General features: G+C 39.4%; 1 protein-coding gene across 1 annotated transcript in view; it reads right to left on the reverse strand.

Annotated features, from left to right (window-relative positions):
* Positions 1-22,022, reverse strand: part of LOC130842280 (amine oxidase [flavin-containing] A) — a 74,219-nt gene that overhangs the window by 28,973 nt on the left and 23,224 nt on the right. The window contains exon 3 of the mRNA XM_057718917.1: positions 15,526-15,663. Coding sequence (XP_057574900.1) covers positions 15,526-15,663 — 138 coding nt within the window. The remainder of the gene's footprint in view (positions 1-15,525; positions 15,664-22,022) is intronic.

Consider the following 22,022-nt stretch of genomic DNA (forward strand, 5'->3'; position numbering starts at 1 on the left):
CTAAGAGGCCTTTAATCTCTAAAGCGTCTTTGACACAGCACAAGTTGTTGATGTTGAGTAGAACACAATGTCCCTGGAACTGTGCCCCAAATACTTAAGCCTCTTTGAGAAACCATACCTTCAATCTATCAATGTTCACAATAAAGGGAGACTACTGCCAGGAGGGGACAGTGTTTTTTTTCATTTTAATTTTTAAAAAAATTTTTGGATGCCTGCCTCATTAGGGCAGGGGGAGGGCGTTCTTAATACACTGATGCTGCTGAGCAAGCTATTTTATGTTATTAAAATTTTACTATGAAATATGCCATATATGATAAAAATAGATAGTTCAAAGAGGAATAATGGAATGAACATGTGCACACCATCCAATTAGAGAAGTGATATCACCAGAAATTTAGAAGTACACCATGTGCTTCTCCCCAATCACGTCCAGCTCCCTCTGCTCAAGAGGGAGCCATTGTGGTGGATTTTGTGTTTACCATGCCTTTTCTTTTCTTCCATCTCCCCTGTATACATACCTAGATGATACATGGTTTTGTTCTGCCTATTTTTGAGCTTTATATAAATGGACTAAGACACGCACTAATGAAAATGAATAAACTATGAATGACACCAATCAACATGGATGTACTGGGTTGGCCAAAGTCCAACCCAATATCTTTAAAATATGTTGGTGTAGGAATTCCCTGGCGGTCCAATGGTTAGGACTTGGCGCTGTCACTGCTGGGCCCCTGGGTTCCATCCCTGCTCAGGGAACTAAGATCCCGCAAGCCATGCAGCACAGACCAAAAAAAAAAAGTGATGGTGAAAGAAGCAAGTCAAAGATTACATATAGTATGAGTCCATTTATGTAAAGCTCAAAAATAAGAGGACAGTTTATGGCTCCCACCTCATTCTTTATTGTTGGTCCTGGAACACAGGTCAGCAAGTAGCATTTCCCGACTGTCATGTTGGAGAGTTTCAGCTCTCTGTACTTTTATACTTTAGTTAAACAAAAGGAAATGAGTGTTATTAAAGAGTACCACAGGCCACTGCGGAAAGCGGTCAAATATTTTTCTTTAATCATCTTGAAAATAAACAGATATGTTCTGTATTGATTGAGGAACATGTCTGCCCAACCCATATGAATTCCTTGGCACCCTTCTAGTCCCACTGTTTTGTGACAGGCCTGTAAGAGAAATCTTTTGGTGGTTTATTTTCTATAGTTAATAGTAATGCTTTAAATAAAGAAATCATCTAAAAAGAGACCCATTAAATAGGATCATGTTGTATTAGTAGTTAAAAAAATCATTTTCTTCCTCTTTCCCCATATGCAGGTAGCCAAACTCTTTCCAAACATTATACATTGTGCTACTTTACCTAGAAAAAGCCATCATAATCGACATGGAAACAGCTCTCCTATCTTTTTTTCTTTCTTTTTTTTTTTTTGGCCATGCCATGAGGCTTGAGGGATCTTAGTTCCCCAGGGACCAGGGTTTGAACCCGGGCCCTCTGAAGTGAGAGGGCAGAGTCCTAACCACTGGACCACCAGAGAATTCCCATATCTTATCTTAATGTATTGGTTCTCCCAAGTGGCCATCTGGTTCCTTTGCTCTTCTTTGCAAGACCCTCTCTTCTCTCATCTACTAACTCCCTCAGGGTTTGATCCTCAGCCTTCCTTGGGCCCACCCATTTCCCTGGAGAACTCATCCATCATCTGGATTTGTTATTATTATATTTGCACAGTGTCATGGTTTGCATTTTCATGCCTCTGCTCCCTCTACCTCTCACACAACTTCAAGGGCTAGCAGCACATTCCTAAGTTTGTGACCTGATTTTCATCTTATGCTCAGCTTCCTCTCTCAGGACTTGTATGGCTAACACAATGGGCACTTGAGTTGTGCAATCTCATCCCTGGAAAAAGAGAACCATTAAACTCAGGTATAAATAATGCCATAACATCAAGAATAAAAGGTTTCACATGCATTGTTATGCCATCTTTCCCAAGGGACTCTAGGTATTTACGGACATTACAAACAAAGCATTTAATATAGAGATAATATGAGTTCTTCTGGAGGCTCTTGCGTAAGTAAAGATAACTGACAGGGCACTGAAAAAAATATTTTTCCTCTTTACAAATGTCACTAACTCAGGAGAACTAGTTAGAAAAAACGATGAAAATATTACACTGTGAGGACAAGCAGCTGTTTTTAACAGCTTTATTAAGATATCATTCACATACTCTATAATCCATCCATTTGAAGTGTACAATTCAGTGCTTTTTAGTATATTCACAGAGTTGTGAAACCATCACCACAGCTAATTTTAGAACATTTTCATCACCCCAAGAAGAAAGCCTTACTTATTAAAAGTCACTCTCCATTCTCTCCCACCCCATTTTGAAGACCTGCCAAACTATTTTGCAAAGCAGCTGCCACCAGCAATGAATGAAGCCTCCAATATCTCCATATCCTTGTCAACACATGTTATTGTCGTCTTTCTGATTATAGTCATCCTGGTGGGTGCAAAGTGGTATCTCATTGTGGTTTGGACTTGCATTTCCCTAATGACTAATGATAGCCAAAGTCAAACCTGGCTTGGTGAGTGGAAGGTCATATTGTTGAGCCCATACACCATCTCCATCTTTGATGCCATGGCCACTTTGTATGTGGGCCCAGTGAGCAAGTGATAGTGGAAAGAGATGGTGTCATGGCTTTGTACTGTGTTAATTTGTTCAGGCTGAACTGGATTTCCCAGAGTTTTCTTTCCTATCTATTTCTGATTAAGGTAGGTCACAAGAGGGATTCTTATGGGAAATTTACAGAGTAAAAGTGAAGCAGCCACTCATTTTGTACTTCACACACATTGTTGCTGATTTTCATGGCATGAGATAGCATCTGGTCCTGCAACCACTCCATCCGCCTGGGATGCTCCTGCAGTTTCTCCAACTCCTAGGCCTGGTATATGTATTTAGCTCTATGATGACGGGTCCTGGCTTCTGCAAGACACGCACAGTGTCAAGACCAGAGGCAACAAAGACTGACCTGGACTCCAGCTCACGCTTGTGGGTTCCATCTTGTTCTTGCTTTCCCCCATCATACATCTATCTTCCCTTCCTGACTGCCTGCGCTTCAAACTCCAGCATCAGATGCAAAGACAAGAGCCTTACAAAGACTCCCGCAATCAGGTAAGGCCAAATCCCTATAATAAATCCTTTTGTAGTTTAGCTTATCTCACTGAACCTTGACTGATTGGGCTGATATCCTAAGGATGGATCATCTTGTACCTGATTATTAAAGCTTACTCTGCAGCAGATGCCCAATGGTCAGCATTCAACATGGGACACAAGGACAACCCCAGGCAATGAGGGACATGGATAAATTATCTCAGCTTCTCTGTTCTTCATGAGGCAATTCTTTGGCACAGGCTACCCAGTTCCTCAGGGAGAACTAGGCAGAATTGAGTCTCTTGCCCACAGCTGTAATAACTCATTTACCCTTTATTGGCATTTATTCCCTTCCCTTCTATAACACTGTCTTCAGGCTCTATATCTGGAGGCTGGTAAAGTGCTATATTAAGGTCTCTTGGATATTTGGAGTGATATCCACTCTTATAGGGAGTTTGGGGGGAAATGTATCTTACACCGAAGTCTACATAAGTTGATATTGGTGTTTGATGTGTCTAGTACTTGAGTGGAATAGCTGAGACATTAGAGGAGAGGTGGACAGACCCTTTTGAGAACTTTTTCTTTGGGGACCTAGAGTTTTTAGGGAAAGGTACTCTTCACTGTTAACAGATTTGATCTAGAAAGATCGGTATCACTATCTCTAGTCAGACTGAAGGGGCTTTGGTCCCTGTAGAGTGGTGGTTCTCAACCAGGAGTGATTTTGCTCCCCAGGTTATACATGGCAATGTTTGGAGACTGTTTTCGTTGTCACAAATGGGTGGAGGATGCTGCCAGATATCCTACAATGCACAGGACGGCCCCATTACAACAAAGAATTAACCAGTTCCAAAAATCAACAGTGTCCTGGTTGAGAAACCCTGCTGTAGAGTCATATATAAATGTGAGTGAATATCGTTAACTTTTCTGGAATCCAACCCTTTCCATCTGCAGGATTCCTGGATGTGTAGCAGAAGTTGCCTCAGAATGACTCAGGGTACAGAGCATAGGGATCCTGCCATCAGGCCTACTAAATCAGAGGTGTGTGTCCAGGCAATCTATATTTTTAACAAATCCCAGGCAATTCTAATGTTCACTAAAGCTTGGGTCTTATCACATTATAGTGTTTGTATAAAATTCCTCCTATTCATTCAGCTATTCATGTTGTCATATTATTTGGATGAAGAAAAGTAAAAATAAAATTACCTAATCTCATAAACCATTTGTTTTTAATCCTTACCTCTGTTAAACTTCAAAACAGACTAAAGGAAATGGGGACTTCCCTGGTGGTCCAGCGGTTAAGACTCTACGCTCCCAATGCAGGGGGCCCGGGTTTGATCCCTGGTCAGGGAACTGGAGCCCACATGCCGCAACTAAGAGCCCACATGCTGCAACTGAAAGCGCGCATGCCACAACTAAAAGATCCCGCACACTGCAACTAAGACCCCGCACACTGCAACTCAGACCCCGCACACTGCAACTAAGACCCGGTGCTGTGAAAGAAAGAAAGAAAGAAAGAAAGAAAGAAAGAAAGAAAGAAAGAAAGAAAGAAAGAAAGAGAAGTATTTTTTTAAAAATTAAAAAAAAAGACTAAAGGAAATGATGATTTCTGTTATGGTTGTCTATTTTGTTCATTACTATTTATTTCCTCTTAAATCTTTTTCTTAAAAAATCATTTAGTTTCTTTACTCTTTTCCTTACATTTTTGATTTTACTAGCCTGGATTCCATGTCTTACTTCTCTTGCTTTTCACTGCTCCAAGGTAAAATCTTCTGATCATAATAAGGGAGATGCATCATAGGGTAGTAAATTTGGGCAGCTTTTGATAAATTTAGCAAGTTCACTATGTCTTTGAAGATATTCAGAGGTCCACATTATATATGTGTTAAATTTTTAATATATATGTAGGTGTACAGCAGGCATACCTTTGTTTTATTGCATTTCACTTTATTGTACTTCACAGATGCTGTGTTTTTTGTGTTTTTTTTTTTGTTTGTATTTTTACAAATTGAAGGTTTATGGCAACTATGTGCTGTCAGACGATGGTTAACATTTTTTAGCAAAAAATATTTTTAAATTAAGGTACATACTTTTTTTTTATACATAATGCTCTTGCACACTTTATAGACTACAATATACTGTAAACATAACTCAAGTGCACTGGTAAACAAATTTGTGTGGTTCACTTTATTGCCATATTTACTTTATTGCAGTGGTCTAGAACCGAACCTGCAATATCTCTGCGGTATGCCTCTGTGTGTGTGTGTGTGTGTGTGTGTCTGATTGGTTTAAAGCCAGCTGGTACCTGGCAGGGGCAGAGTTCATGTCTCCACGCTTTTGGTTCAGACTCCCCTGGCCCCCACCTCTGTGCCTCAGTCTCCATCCCAGAAAGATTGGACCTGCAGTGCCACTGAGCTGCATCCTCGATGGAGAGACTATTAGGATGTGCTTCTAGGCCTGGAGGTTGTAGGCATGAATGAATATTCATCTGAGAGACACATGGTCCCAAAGATCTCACCTAGCTGCCTAGGTCGGAAACCATTTCAACTTTCTCTGACACACTAGAGCACTTTGTTTATTGCTCCTGGCACTTTGCCACTTTCTATAATGGTTTAAACTGACTTAAGAACATGTCTTACCTTCTGGACTAGTCTTGACACACCTGAGAAGAATTTCCTACATTGCCTTGTAAATATCAAGGTTCTAAGAAATGCTTATTAAATGAAGAAATCAAAGGAAGAGTGGAATTCTTGTTTTTTATAGCCCATCTCCTATCACATCTAGCTGTCCCAGGCCCCAGAAAGGGTCCACTCTCCTTCTACGCAAATGACGCCCTCTTTTCCCACTTTAGACAAGACCTTCGAACGAATGCCAATATTGCACTGATTTTTCCTTAGCAATTCACACGCATACCTTTTCTAAAAGAGCCATAATCAATATTACCATCAAATTTATTAGAATTCACTATGTGTAAGGTACTGAAGGGAAGAGAAAGATGGGAGACTCAGTTTCTTAGCGAACCTAAATCCCTAAAAATATTTTCTATGTTAGCATTTCTCACGCTGATCTTTCTGGATGCTCTATGAAAATGAGTTCCATGGTCATAAATCTGGGGAATCCTGGCTTACAGTTAAACAGCTTTTCTTTGTAATTGCCGGTCCTCATACAAATCCTAATTTGCTAATGGACATCTTGGCTCTCAAAGATAGGGTTAGAATATGGAGTATTTCCAACATTTATCTGACCAACAAACCCCCTCTTCTGCAAAGCACTTTTGGGATTAATATTGCTTGGAAAATATTCCCTTCGGCATGTTTTTTTCATATTCTGGCTGGCACTGGTAGAGGCCTGAGAGAAAACAGGAAAACATAGGCCAGAAAGAAGACCTACAATAACCAGAATATTTTCCAAATGCTATAAATGGGAATAAATTCTCACTCATACCTCTCCTGCACAAAAGGGTAGATCATCCCACAACACTGAGTCAAATAGGAGAAATCAAATGAAGTAGTTAGGGGAACCATTGAGTGAAACTGCCCTCCCTGGCCAGGCATGATGGTAACTATTTGCATGAGTTATCTTGCAACAGGAGGTCCTGGTAAGGAATGCAGAACTAACAAGCTACCACCAACTGGAAGAATTCAGGGAAGGTCAAAGGGAGAGAGGAGACGCCAGTCCATATGTCCTGCCAACCTCCCAGCATCCTTCTCGCTGGAATCCGTCTTGGCTGAGCAATGTGCACGCCACCAGGAAGGACCCTGAGTCAGAGAAACTAACCCCATCACCATAAAACCCAAGACTGCAACCCATGTGGCAGAGCAGTTCTCCTGGGTTCCCTCATCCTCCTGCTTTCCACTCGAGCACCCCTTCCCAACAAAGTTTCTTGCTTTGTCAGCACGGGTGTTTCCTCAGACAATTCATTTCCGAGTGAGAGCTCACTCTTGGGCCTGCAACAAAATCACTTGTACATCTAGCTAAAACTTCAAGTGCTCTGTGCTGAGACTCAGGTCTGAGCCTCTGCCCCCTTGGAACAGGGCAGCACAGAGAAAAAGTATACCAGAGCAGGTGGAGAGGGTCAAGGGCAAAGCAGAGCTTGCCAGATAGGCTGTTATCTGAGAGCATTCACTTTGTGTATCCCAGTGACTGGGCAGATGCAGCCCTGACACTCTACTGAATGGAGTTACCTCAGTGATGTGTCCTGAGATCACGATGGCAGAGATGTAATGAGGGCTTGCAGAGGGAGGGAGGATGGACCCAGGAGCCATCAGATGCTTAGCACAATCTTCCCAACATCTGGATATCAGCAAAGTATTTTTGAAAACTCTACAGATTGGAGGAAAGTCACAGATACTCAGGACTTCTTGGGTGGGTACCCAAATAAATATGTAGATTAGCGAGTGATTGCACTCATATCTGTGCTTCAGGGTCTACTTTTATCACCTGCTTTTGGTCAGGAAGTGTGAGCCAATAGTGATTTCCTCACATGTCTCTAAAGCCTGATTTTTTTTTCTCGGAGACATTTATCTGCTGAATATGGCTATGGAAACTAGGCCATTGGGTACTTTGGCAAACACACAAAATTAAATCTCAGCCCTCAGGCTGTGTATCATTTGAGTCTGACAAATTACAGGAGAGCTATGGGAATGAAAGCAAATGGAGTAATGGTTCAGTAATTGTTTTCTTTGTTTGAAAAACCTGACATGAGCAAAGTCTTTTTTTTAAATGAAAAGGAATCAATTCAACAGCTTTTGGGATCAAGGTGTTCATTACATTTAACTATAATTAAGACTCAAATTTTCTGTGATTCCACCTAGAATTTTCTTCCTCCTGTTGCACTAAACCCAAGCACAAGGCAAAAAATAAAATGAAGTGCTATGAAAACAATACTGAGCTTTTCAAATACAAAGTATCAACATTACTTCCATTATTTGTCTCTTTTCAGTTCCAAGTTCTGTGTTTGCTAAGGTTAATTATCAACTAGGCTTTCACATCTGTCTGTCTCTATCTCTCTCTCACTCACTTCTGTTGGACCCTGAACGAAATACTTACATTCTTACAACTTTCTCCTATCTCTAAAGTAAGAATAACTGTCACTGACTAAAACTCTGAGATCCACTAGGTTTTCAAAAGGTGTTCTTTCGTTGAGTTTGATACACAAGTGAAAAAGCTTGGCATCCACACCTGAGACAGAGCATCGATCCTGTTAAGTAGCAGGACAGGGCAATGACAGAAACGACTTTCTGGCTGGGTCAGTGGGACAAGAGAACTTCCCTTTATCAGGAGGCCCAGAATGGACAAGATATGGGATTTGAAACTGAGCAGAACCCTCTGGGGTCCTCCCTGTAACAAATCCTTTCCACAGCTCAATTTTTAGTTTGTAGGAAGTAAGCTTCATACAGCCTCCTAGACCTTCCCTGAGTTCCAAAGGGCAGATTCAAACAGTTGCTAATTGGGCGAGAAGGGATGCAGAAAGCAGTCAAGAAACAATAGTGCAGCAATTAAAGCAGTCCTGATTCCTGCTCAAGGAATATACATAATGATACCTTAATCAAGTGGAGGATGGTAACTTCAGGCTGAGCAGATTCCTGGAGAAATGCCCTGTTACCTCACCACCAACCAATCAGAAGAAAGTCACACACCCTGCAGCCCGCACCTCAAATTTTGCCTATAAAAACTTCTCCACGAAAACCATGGGAAGAATTCAGGTTTTCTGAGCGCGAGCCACCATTCTCCTTGCTTGGCCCTGCCATCAACCTTTCTCTACGCCAAACTCCAACGTTTCAGTTTGTTTGGCCTCAACGTGCATCAGGCACTCAAACTTGTGTTCGGTAAGAGATTCATAGGACATTAGACGTGTTTTAATGGTTTCAACTATTAGAAGGCTACTCAGCAAAAGTTTAAAAATTCAGGACCAATGATTAAGCCTTTTGGTTGGGGTATTTGGGTGTGTGCTCTGGGATGGCAGTAGGGGCTACCAAGGGAGTGTAACGGGGGAGAGCTAAATCGAACTTCATGTTCGATCTGTTTCTTTGATTTTAGCCTTTGCTTTTTGCTGCTTTTATTATTACAATCATACATACAGGCCTGCCTCAGGGAACCCTGCCCCTCTGCTGTTCAGCTCACAGGGAGACAATGTGACCCTGCCCACCTGTGAATAGCTGCGAGAAAGAAGAAACTAACACATTCCCTGACCGAGGCTGGTCATTCCAGGAGATGTTTTGCAAGACTGATGGCCCCTTTACTTTATTTCCTCAGTGCCTCTCCCTCTCTGAGTCTATAAAAGAAATTGGCATCCAGACCTCGATAAGATGGTTTATTGGAGACACTAGTCTGCCATCTTCTCAGTCTGCCATCTTCTCAGTCTGCCGGCTTTCTGAATAAAGTCATATTCCTTGCCTCAACACCCCGTCTCCCGATTCATTGGCCTGTTGTGTGGCAAGCAGAGTGAGCTTGGACTTGGTAACAGGGGGAAGTAGAAAGCAAGGAGGGGGGCAACTGGGGGAGATATGAACCTCAAACTGGCAACTACATTCTAACCTGAAAGGTCAGAACCTCTAAAAGTTGTGTAATCATGGAGACTAGAGCAGTTTCTCCTGAGGAAGCTGCTTTTATGTTTCATTCTATTCACAAGGTTTTTTTTTTGCCGTAAACCAAAGTGCCAGGGCCCCACTTAAGGAGGTAATCATAAAGTTCCACAGCCTCAGTGAGAAACTGCTTTGTGTCTGACCTAATCCGCTTTCTATGCTTCCAGTGAAGGCCAGTCCAAGGTGGGACAGTGACTCTAGACTACTTCTCAATGAAGAGCTAGAAAATGCTTTCTGTAGTGAACTGCTTCCTATTAAAAACGTATGAAAGGAAGATGAAAAGTGTTCTGTAGATGGTAGCACAGCACTGTGAATGTACTTAATGTCATTGAATTGTCCACCTAAGTATGGTTAGGATGGTTACTTTTGTTATGTCTATTTTATCACAATTTTAAAAAATAAAGGGAAAATCAAATAATTAACCTGACTTTGCTATATATTGGGTTGTCATTTCAACTGAGTAGAAACTTTATTCTCTAGAAACTAAATCTGAGATTTACTCCTGAAAGTTTATAGGAGAAACAAAGGAGCCTTTGAGAGAAAATGGCGAATGCTGATTTCTGTCATTAAGCTATCCTATAATCCACAAGAAGTAAATGAAGTCTTTTAAAAATGGAGAGGAAAAAAGAATGGAAGTTACTAGCACTATTTTTCACAAGCTATGTCTATATATCTTTATACTGAATACTTGATAGATCAGAGTGAAAACATGTAAACATTTTTAGTCTCTCTGCTTTTAAGTCCTATGTATAATTGTAACTTAGAGGAAAAAATCCCTTTTGTATTACTTCATTTCTATGATCAAACAGAATTTCTTATGAACACAGGCCCATTACCGCTTGTCTGTCCTTACCTAATTGTCTTTTTTCATCTTCTACTCTGACTTATACAAATTACTTTAAATACTCTTTTTCTATTTGTGAAACCAGGCACAGTATAATGGCATAAAATAAAATACTCTTGTCTCAATCATACTTTGACTAATAAGTTTACATAAATCACTTATGAAAAAGAATATACAGCCAACGATTCCAAGCCATGCCCCAGACCTCTAGCCTTAGCATTTTAACACAATAACAGAATCTGTCTTCTTCAGCCTGCTGAGCCTAACTGGGATGGCCTGGGGGTCTCTCAGGAGTCAAGTGGTCACTGAAGGCCAGAGGGGGACCAGATCCATGACGCAGGGTACAAGAGAAGAGGCCACGCTGGTGAACGGTGCCACATAGGACTCCCAGGCACACCCACTCCCCACCAACCCCTGGAGTCCACAGGAGCCCTTACTGACAAAGTGGCACCTTAGGACTCCAAAACCTGTTGGGGTAAGGTGATTTCTGTCACATCTTAGAGCAGGTTATTAAAGGGGTTCACAAGTTAACTCTGCCCACAGAATAAGGAACAATGTGATGTAACTCACAGAACCTGGGCTCAAGGGCTGGAAAGCCTCACTTTAGCTCCTAAACTTTCTGAGCCTCAGTTTTCTCATTTGTAAGATGGGGAAAATAATGCTCAAAGGATCACTGGGAAGCTCAAATTAGGTAACACAGGTATAGGCACATTACAGATGGAAGGCAACACCAATGCATAGAGCCAGGAGGGATGAATTTAGGTGGCTAAAAGAAAGGTGGCAAAGACACGACAATCAACATCCCTACAAGAGCCTAACACCTTTGGCTTCTTGAGTTTCCTACTGAGATGGGTTGAAAGTGAAAGTATAATTTTCTTTGAAAACAAAAGAGTTGGTGAGTTGGTATGGAAAGGTGTTAAAAGCAGCTTAAAAATATAGTGTCCCCAATCTAAAAGAAACACCCTATTAGAAGCAAGGGGTCAAAGACGCAGTTATATCTGGCAAGCATTAACACAAAATGATAGAAAAGACATCCTCTGTTTTCAATACAGGCTACTGGCTAAAACAGAGTTCACCTCTTAGCAACAACAAAAAAAATTACTTAGTATTCCAGAACACACACGTTCTGAAAAGCCTTTGATTTTAGTCGTTGGCATAGAAACATGGAGTAAACGGCTGTGGGAAGAACAGAACCAATACTCAGAAAAATTGCTTGCTGAGCTGTTACTATCAGGAAAGCCTATGTTGTTTTAAATAAATCTTTATCACACCATTCTCTAAAAACAAATGTGTGGTATATATTTACAGTCTCTATTTTTATTTAGAGAGGATAAGCAGGGAGAAGATGAGAATGCATGAAAATGTGAATGTCTCCTTTACAGCAGTTCCTGCAAAATGTCTTGCTCCATCTCTGGCAGTGTTCCTCCTCTTTACACCCTACCTGCATCATTATGATCTGGAGGAACCCAAGGGAAGCAAAAAACAAACAAAGAAACAAACAAACAAAAGACCTGGCACGGCAAAATTTAACAAAAGAGTCTCGACAACTCAGTGAAACTAATTCATAAAACAATCGCCATGATGGTGCATCTTCTTTACGAACACAAGTAATCAATCAATCAATCCAAGAGGCATTCAAATCCACCTGCTTCCCTTACACCTTCCAAAAGGAAAGAAGAAAAGAATCCATAGGGAACTTTTTTTTTTTAACTTTTTCAACTTAATTCATTTATTTATTTTTTTGAGGTACACCAAGGTCAATCATCTGTATTTATACACATATCCCCGTATCCCCTCCCTCCCTCGACTCCCCCCCACCCTCCCCACCCCAGTCCTCCAAGGCATCATCCATCCTCCAGTTCCATAGGGAACGTTTTAGACATATCTAGCTGACACCACGTCAAAGCCACCTTTTAGGTTAAAGACATGATTAATTTATATTAAGTTCACAAATCAGATACAGTCTCCCAAATAAAGCCATATCAAAGTCACAACATTCGTAAAACCTGTTCACTGTAGGGACCAGTCAAGAACCTATTACATGAGAATCAGGATCTACTAAACCAGAATTAGAACAGCAATTCTACTGACAAGGTCCATGAAGGATACAGGCAGAAACGTTAGCTAATATTACTTATTTACTGTTGTTATTTACTTATCTCCTCCCTCGAGATGGGAAGCTCCATGTGGGTAGAAACTTGGATCATGTATCTACCACTACATTTCCAGCCTAGAACAATATCTGGTACAGAGGTGATTGTCCAGTAACTGCTTATTGAAACAATCAATGAATTTAGCATAACTATGTGAACCTTCTAAAAATGAAGCACATAGACTTAAGTCTCTTGGAGGAAGGGACAGGTTACAAAACACCACCCAACATCTATCCCCAGTGCTTCAGAGGCTCAGGCTTAGAGCTCCACGTAGTCATGTCAAAACTTGCACTGTAAATACAGTCTAGCAAAGGTCAAGAATAGCTCTCTGATGAATACTGAAAATCACCCCAGAGGAGGTTGAAACTGGATGCACTACAGTCCGCTGACAGAAGAAATAATGGAGGCATTCTTTAAGGCTGTGCGTTAGGAAAATTTAAGAGCTGAAGCAATCTGGATCATAAAGAATATGGCTTGGTTTAACTAGACAGTGGCAATCTTCCAGTGATTCACCCACTTCATTTCAGTGTTACTTACTGAAAAGAATCCACCCGTATTAGATTACAGAAGCAGGGATTGTCGCGAGAGCTGATGCAGAAAGTGTCACAAAGACAATTTGCATTATTAACTCAATACGCTATCATGCCGGGGAAAAGTTCATTTTTCCCCCTTAGAAGCAAATAGAACAGTGAGAGTTGAAATACTCTTAAATAAGTGGAATTATTTTTTGTTATACAGTTTATTATCAGTCTTACCTGGAATAGTTAAATGAATATGTTCCCGCTGTTTCCCTAATCTGGCCTCCTCACTTTCTACTTTCCTGGTCATTATGAAAAGCATCCACTACACTGAGTACTTCTCATTGCAGAAATGACAAGATTTATTAGAAACACTAGCAGAAAGGCATTCATTCAGATAAAATAAATTAACCTCTAACTGATTCAGTAGTTTTTGTTTGTTTGTTTGTTTTACTTTAACTTTGCTGTCTACCTTGGGTGAAAATAAGTGTTCCTCAGCAGGTTCAAGTATGTGAGAGGATCATCCTGGTTTAATAGTAAGTGTTAATATTTCTATTCTCCGTCTTTTCGTTAGATGAGATTATCTTAAAAGAACAGTGTTTAGCATCTTAAATATGTACTTATTTGTCAGTAAATCCTAAAATTCATGAAGAGCACGTGCTCAGGGGGTAGGCAGACCATTACTAGTTTTATAGCTTTGTCGAGTCACTTTACCTCCCTGAACCTTAGTTTTCTCCTCTGTAAAATGGGAATAATCATGCCTGCCTAGCAAGGTGGATGTAAGGATTTAATGAGTGGAGGCATTAAAAGAATTTAGTTGTTTGTGAACCTCCAGGGAAAATAAAAATCTCTCAGCACTTGAATGTTAGGAAGGAAGAGATTATAGCCATGTGTCTGCTCACATTACAGGATAATCATCAGACTCATTTGCTTCCCAATTGGACTAGACAGTGAATTTACACAACTGTTTAATTAGCAGTTGAGTGCAAAGGATTGGATTTCTCTCCTTCATTAAATATGATAATACAGGTTAAAGTGCTCAATAAAGGTTAGTTATTATTCTTACCTTTGTTGTTACTTACTAGTCCAGGTAAATATCATGCCATGCAGAAAACACAAAGTGGGGAAGCAAAGGAGTTTTTCCTTTTTGGTCATGGCCTACTGAAGCCAGCATTCATAAACACTTTGTGTAATATTTTTATACTTTCTTCATTTCTCCCTTGACCTCTGAACCCAGTTCCTTTTAGGCTACTGGTTTGTTTTTTCATGTCTCTCCCTGCAAGTCTCTCTCAAGCATCCCAAACCATCCCAAACCAGCTATCAGAGTTTCCCAAGATTCCTGATCTCCCTGATTGCACATCGATGTGCATACACTTCAAGTATCCTTCATTCCCTGCTCTGAAAGGCCCTGAAGATGCCAGACCCACATGATTGCTGGGGGTGGAGCAGAAGTGTAGATGTGTCTGTTGAGAAGTGATGTGGTTACTGGTGTGGGAATCCTGGCATTAAAATGAGTAAATAACCCCTGTCCTGCCGACGCTAGTTCCAGGAAGTGGGCTGCAATGTCAGATTGGAAACTTGATTTCTCAAGGTACATTTCCAGACTCCAGCTGCTCCATGTTTGGCTTCAGTAAGAAAAAATAACACGGGCAACAGCTGCTGCTTCTTGAGTGGATATCAGCACTTAGAGTTTAAACAATCTCTTGTTTAAACAGCAAGAAACTACACAACTGAGCTAGACTTCCCAAGACTCATGGCTAGGTGCAGAGAAAATTATCGAAGTGTGCAAAGAAATGTCAGGTAAGGATGAGGATGAATGACCCACTCAAAGTCTTAAGAAGTAGCGTCAAACTGTTGTGTTATTTGGAGCCTTAGAATTGCCTCACAGGTGCCTCAGGGGCTGCCTGGGCTCGTGTGTGTGTGTGTGTGTGTGTGTGTGTGTGTGTGTGTGTGTATTTCTGGTGTCTCCCCCACTCCCAGAGGGAAGGGAAGGAAGGAACCTCCCATCACCCCTACTCCAGTTGGACTAGAGGTGGGGGTGTAGCCTTCAAGGGCTACAGTGGGTGAGGTGGAGGAGGACCAAGCTGAAGCATGACTGCTTGCAGTGATTCCAGGGGTCCACAGGGATTTTTTAAAAAGAAAGAAAGAAAGGCAGAATACTACTTTAAAGCTGAGAACCTACTTTTATGATTGCTTTGAGAAAAAACCAACTAAAAACAAAACCAAATGTTTTACCAAATAAAATGCTCCCCCATTGGTCACTTGAGTAAAACACCAGGCTTACCTTGACATATTGAACAAGACGCTCATTTACGTTCACTTTATAAGTTTCTAAACCCAATTCCTTAGATAACCGTAGGATTCTGTTCTGAGTCGGTCCCACATAAGCCCCGCCAACATCTACGTAATTGACATGTTCATTCTGAAGAAAGAGAAAAAGTGGCCAGAAGACTTTAGTTAGAACTAGAAAAAAAAAGTTTCTATGTCTTATAAAAAATAACCCTGCTTAATTTTTACAATTTAAATGTGCCTTACATCTCTCTTATAAAGTGCCACTGAAAATGGCAATCCTTTCTCCTTTGCTCAAGAACTGTCCCCAATCCTATATGACACCAATCACTAAGCAATCCCATTTGTCTAGCTATTGGTGAGGCCGATTCAACAAAAACATGCATTAAGAATAAATTGTAGTACACTCTGCCGATCTAGATCCTTTTCAAAGCATTTAGGCTATTATCTATGCTTTTCTGTGGGATCATCGCTGGAGGGGCCACCCAGAGACTTATTAGGCCTAATTCTCTGATTTCCAGCAGATGAAATCTTCAATCAGCCCACACTGGTGGGCTCCTGATCCTATTTTAAAACACTTGCAGGGACTTCCCTGGCAGTTCAGTGGTTAAGACTCCACACTTCCAATGCAAAGGGTGCAGGTTCAATCCCTGGTCAGGGAACTAAGACCCCACATGCTGCATGGCCAAAAAAACAAAACAAAACAAAAACAAAAAAAACACACTTGCAGAGAAGAATGCATCATAGGAAAAGAATACCAAAAGGTATGAAAAGATTCATATATCTAAAAAATATTTTATATTTATATTTATATATTTATACATATTTATATATATTTATATATATAATATTTTATAAATATGCAAACCTTCCTCCATACACTAAAATTTACTTTCCTCTTCTTAAATCATTCCTACATTTTCCCAAGCTTTTTTAGTAACACATTTCCCCATGATTTAATCAATAAATTGTGCATTGGTGAATAACTCCTCCATGTGTTTGTAATAACTTCTTATGGGTCTGTTTCTGTTTTGTTGTTTATACCAGTTCTAATTCATGTTGTCTTTTCTCCTTGTTTGCCTGATTATTTTTTACTGTGTCCCACTCACTGAATTTCAGAAAATATAGAAATAATCTGAATCTTGGGAGGATTATATCTCTCTCAGAGGGGATTTATGCCTGCTTCTGCTCAGCACCTGGTAACTGCTAACAATACTAGATAACTTTATTGCATTTTCTGTGCCCGAGATGATTCGAAGGCAGGTTGAAATGCAACGTGGCCTACTCCTTTTGCTGTTCACCCTTAGCATTAGGATGCAGTCCAACCCAAAGCATAAGGAATTACCAGCACCTCCCTCCATACACACACACTTTGGTGGGCTCTGGACCTGACCTTCAGTTGCCCTAGCCTTGTAAGACTTTTGAATAGTACTTCTAAGTCTCTGTCTTGCTTCTTCAGTGGTCACCAAACTCCCACCTCCCCACTCCCAGGGGAAAAGCTGGGCAATGTTTTCTGGATGTTGGTCTAGTGATTCTTTACTACCTTGTTAGCTCGCTGATGCTTTGAAGATGTGTGTGTGTGTGTGTGTGTGTGTGTGTACAGTGCAATTTGTTTAGTCTCCTTGTATGTAGTGGGAGGGTTGGAACAATTTACATAAATCTGTTATTTCCAGAAAACTGATTGTCTAGAATGAAGCAATCTTGCCTTCCTGGGGTAATATAACCTGGTATTATCTTTCCACTACAGGATATGCTTTGCTAACATTTTGTTTAGAATTTTTATATCTATGTTTATAAAGTGAGACTGAGATTGCCCTGTGATTCTCCTTTCTTCTCCAGCCCTTGTCTGTTTTCCTGCATTAAAGTATTGTTAATCTCATGAGTTAGTGATCATACTTATTTCTATTCTCTAGAAGGGTTTGTATATAAATAGAATAATCTATTCTTTGAACATTAGGTAGAACACACCTGTAGAGCTATCTAGGCTTAGTGTTTTCATTGTGGGAAAAATTTAAACTACAGGTTCAATTTATTTTGAGGTTAAAGCACTACTCACATTTTCTATTTCTTAAATCAGTGTTAATTTTTACAAATTATATTTTCTCATAATATTACACATTTCATATGTTGCAAAAGTATTGCTTTAAAATCATGACCTCCTCTTTTCATTTATTTATTGTTTATTGCATCAGCATTTATAGCTTTATTTTCATTCCTTTTATTGTTTAGAGATGTCTTTTTCCTTTTTCTTGAAAAATCTTATCAGACACGTCTATTTTTAATGACTTCAAAGAATCAACCTTTGTTTCATTGATCATCTTTATTGAGTATTTATTTTCTATATCATTGATTTATGCTCTTTTTTTACACTCAATTTTCTAATTCCCTGCATGCTTAGCTTATTCATATTGAGACTTTTCTTCTTTTCTAATAGAAAAATTTAGGCTATGAATCTTCCTTTAATATGGTTTTAGCTACATCCACAACTTTATTTTATTTTTTTAATATTTATTTTATTCATTTATTTATTCTGGCTGTTCCAGGTCTTAGTTGCAGCACATGGGATCTTCGCTGCAGCATGTGGACTCAGTTGCGGCACGTGAACTCTTAGCTGCAACAAGCATATGGGATCTAGTTCCCTGACCAGGGATCGAATCAGGGACCCCTGCATTGGGAGCCCAGAGTCTTAACCACTGCACCACCAGGGAAGTCCCTCCCCAACATCCATAACTTTATTTTAGTATTTCCATTACTGTGCAGTTTTAAGTATTTCCAAATTTCCATTACAATTTCTGTCTAAATCCATGTTTCTAAAAGTTTTGTTGTGTTTTAATTTCTACAACTGGAATGCTTTTTAGTTATCTTTCTGTCATAATTGCATTGTGGTCAAAGAATATTGATTCGATGATATCAATCCTTGAGGCTTACTTTATAACTTAACACATGGTTGACTTTCAAAGATTTTCCATTTCTGCATGAAAAGAACTTAGAGTCTTCTGTTAAGTAATATGCATGTTTTCTACCTGTCCATTAGAAAAAGACTGTGTTCAGCCTTCAGTTTGCTTCATTTATTATTAACTTATGTTTATCATTTAACTTATGTTAAAAATCCCCTACTCTATTGGGCATTTATCTTTGATTCCTGTCAATTTTTGCTTCATATTTTGAGGCTACAGTATTCAGTATATACAAGTTTAGAATTGTTTGGTCTTCTGGGTCTTTTATCACTAGGTACTGATACTTAATTCAACAAAATAATTTTTTGTTTAAACCTTATTTTGCCTGATATTAATATACTTAAAACACTGTAGATTAGTATTTGTATACTATCTCTTTTTCTATCTTTCAGTCAGAGTTTTCTTTATTCTGAAGTTTCCCCCCTTTTAACTGAAAAGTTTAGCCCATTTACATTTATTACTATTTCTTTTAAAATGTCTTAACTTTACTTATTTTACTATGGCTTTCCATTTGTCCCACTTTAACAGTTTCCTGCCTGATTTCTTTCCTTCTTTTGGATTAAAGGTTTTCTTTCTTTTGTTTTCTTTTTCAGTTTTTTCTTCTACTTGTTTGGAAGTTATACAGTCAGGCCTACTCTTTTAGACATTTTTCTAGCTATACTAACATGCATACTTAATATATTCTAAAGTTTATCAATATATTATCTTCCCTTTGAAAAATATAAAATCTTCATGCATCAACTGTGATCACCCTTTTTCTAATCTGTAAACCATAAAAGTACCTCGCTTCAGGTTTATCTGTCTCCTAACAAATTTGACATTATTTTGTTTTATTCTGTTGTTGATGTTGCTGAATTTTATTTAAATATTTACCAATATCTTTGCTCTCTTAAATTTCAGACTTTTTATTTGCTATCATTTCATTCTTCTTAAAACATATCCTTTATAATTTCCTCTAATCTGGGTCCTAAACTCTCTATTTTGGTCAGCCTGATAAAAAGATAGTTCTAGCAAGTAACAAATTCTGGTTACTTCCTCTTTCTCTCTCTCTCTCAGAACAGTGAAGACATTGTTTATCTTCTGGCATCTATTTTTGCTGTTGAAGGGTCACTCATAAATCTAATGACTGATTTTACCAGTGTATGCATAACTTGTCTTTTTTGTTTCTAAGAAAAATTACTTTTAGACCTGAAAAAAATTTTTAAGATCTCTTTTCTTTCATGTACTGCAGCTTCTGTATCTGGGTGAGAATTTCTTTTCCTTTCTCATGCTATGGACCTGTTAGCTTTCCTGGTGTCTGCCAACAATGCTGGAAAATCTTCAGCCATTATTTTTTTATACCATCATAATGCTATCTTTCATGTCTTAGCTGCCCCTGCCCTGGCCCCACATAATGTATTTTCCATCTTTATCTCAGAGCTGCACTGTAGATAATGTCTTCTGATCTAGTTCACTAATTCACTTCAGCTGTGCCTAATATACTGTTTAATCTGTCCCTGAGTTTTTAAATTTTAATCAGCACATTTTCATTTCTAGAAATTATTTTTCAACTACTTGATCATTTTTTAAGCAGCATCTTTTCCCTGCTACTAGCTTTAAGTACTTCTTTTCTTTAAAACATGCTACAGTAATTTTTTTATTCTGTGTATAATTCAACTATTACAAAATCTTTCTGGATCGTTTTTTCTACTTGTTTCCCTTTAGTGCTTTGTTTCTTTGTGTGCTTTGTCACTTTTGACTATGAGTTGCTAATTTTCCTTAGAATTTATCCTGTGTAAGTTACTTGAGGCCTGGGTGGAAAGGATTTGAGTCTATTTCTGCCAGCCACCTTGGCACTTCAAATATTTTGTCCAAGCTTTTTCAAACCATATAGGTAGCATAAATTTAGATGGAAGCCATGAATGAAGGCAAGCTTTAGTTTTCTCCCTTTTTGAATAGAACGGTTTATTTCTCTTTCACTTTCATGTACAGAGTATAGTACAAGGGACTCCAATTTGGATTGTTTCCTATTAAATTCCCTACCTTCAAAAAAAAAGTTCCCTACCTTCAACAGGTTCTAGATTTTATCTCCTGTTCCCTGCAGGCCATACAGCCGTCACAGTGGAATTGTAAACTCTTCAGAATTCAGTAGGCATTCAAGGTGAAAGTCAAATTTTGAGCTCATTTAATCCCTAGGCTTCATGTTTTTACTTTGCTTTGGGGACTCATTAGTTCATTCAACAGCTATATCTTGAGCACCTACAAGGTGCCAGGTACTGTTCAAGAAGCTTCTGTTATATCAGTGAAAAAAATAAAGATCCCTGCTCTCGAGGAGCTTTCATTTAGTAGGAAGAGACAGAAAATGAACCACAAATATAATAAATTAGTATCTTAGAAGCTGATAACAACAATAAAAAAGAAAAAAAAAGAAACAACCTAGAGAAGGAAAAAACAGATTGAAACTGCAGTGGAGAGAGGGAAAGATTTCAGCTTCAAATACAAGGGACATATAGGTGATATTTGCGTAAAGACTTGAAGGAGGTGTGGGAGTTATCCATGTGCATATTTGGGACAAGAGCATTCCTGGCAGAAGAAAGAGCCAGTGCAAAGATTCTAAGGGAGATGTGCTTGGTGTGTTCAAAACACACAGGCCAGTGTGTCTGGAACAGAGTGAGCAAGGAAAAGAGGATTGGAGATGAGAGTAGAGAAGTTGTGGGGTGAGGTGGGATGGGGAAGGGGGCAGATCATGGAACGCCTCACAAGACACTGAAAGGACATTGGCTTTTACTCTGAGAAGGGGAGCCTTTGGAAGGTTTTGAGCACAGAAGTGCCAAGATCTGACTTAGGTATGAAAGGCTCATTCTGGCTGTTGCACTAAGACCAGATTATAAGGGACAAGGGTAAAAAGCAGGGAAATTATTTAAGAGGCTATTGCACTAATCTGCCCTAGAGACAATGGTGGCTCCCACGAATGGAGGGAAGGGTTGAACTCTGGATCTATTTTGAAGGCAGAGTCGAAAGAATTTCCTGGCAGAATAAATGTGGGGCCTCACAGTGTTGAACATGACTCCGAGTTTTTTGGGAGTTGCCATCCTCCCTTACGGGGAAGGCTGCTGGAAGAGTGTTCTTTTTTTCTTTTAAATCAGTTTATTGGTTTGTTTCTTTTGTTTTATTGTGCTATCGAGTTGTATGAGTTCCTTATAATTTGTTATTAACCCCTTATCAGATAAATGGTTTCCAAATATTATCTACCATTCTGGTTGGTTGCCTTTCATTTTGTTCACGGTTTCTTGTGCTGGGGATGAGCTCTTAATTTTTATTTAATTTATTTTTTTGGCCACGCCATGTGGCATACAGGATCTTAGTTCCCCAACCAGCGATCGAATCTGTGCCCCCTGCAGTGGAAGCGCAGAGTCTTAACCACTGGACCGCCAGGGCAGTCCCTGGAATAGTGTTCTTGATGAAGAAGAAAAGAAATTCAGTTTGGATGTGTTAAGTTGCAGATGTCTGTTCAACATCCAGGAGATCTGCAAACTTCTAACTTCAGGGCAGCACA

Source organism: Hippopotamus amphibius, chromosome X (assembly GCF_030028045.1).
Source record: "Hippopotamus amphibius kiboko isolate mHipAmp2 chromosome X, mHipAmp2.hap2, whole genome shotgun sequence".
NCBI classification, from domain to species: Eukaryota; Metazoa; Chordata; class Mammalia; order Artiodactyla; family Hippopotamidae; genus Hippopotamus; species Hippopotamus amphibius.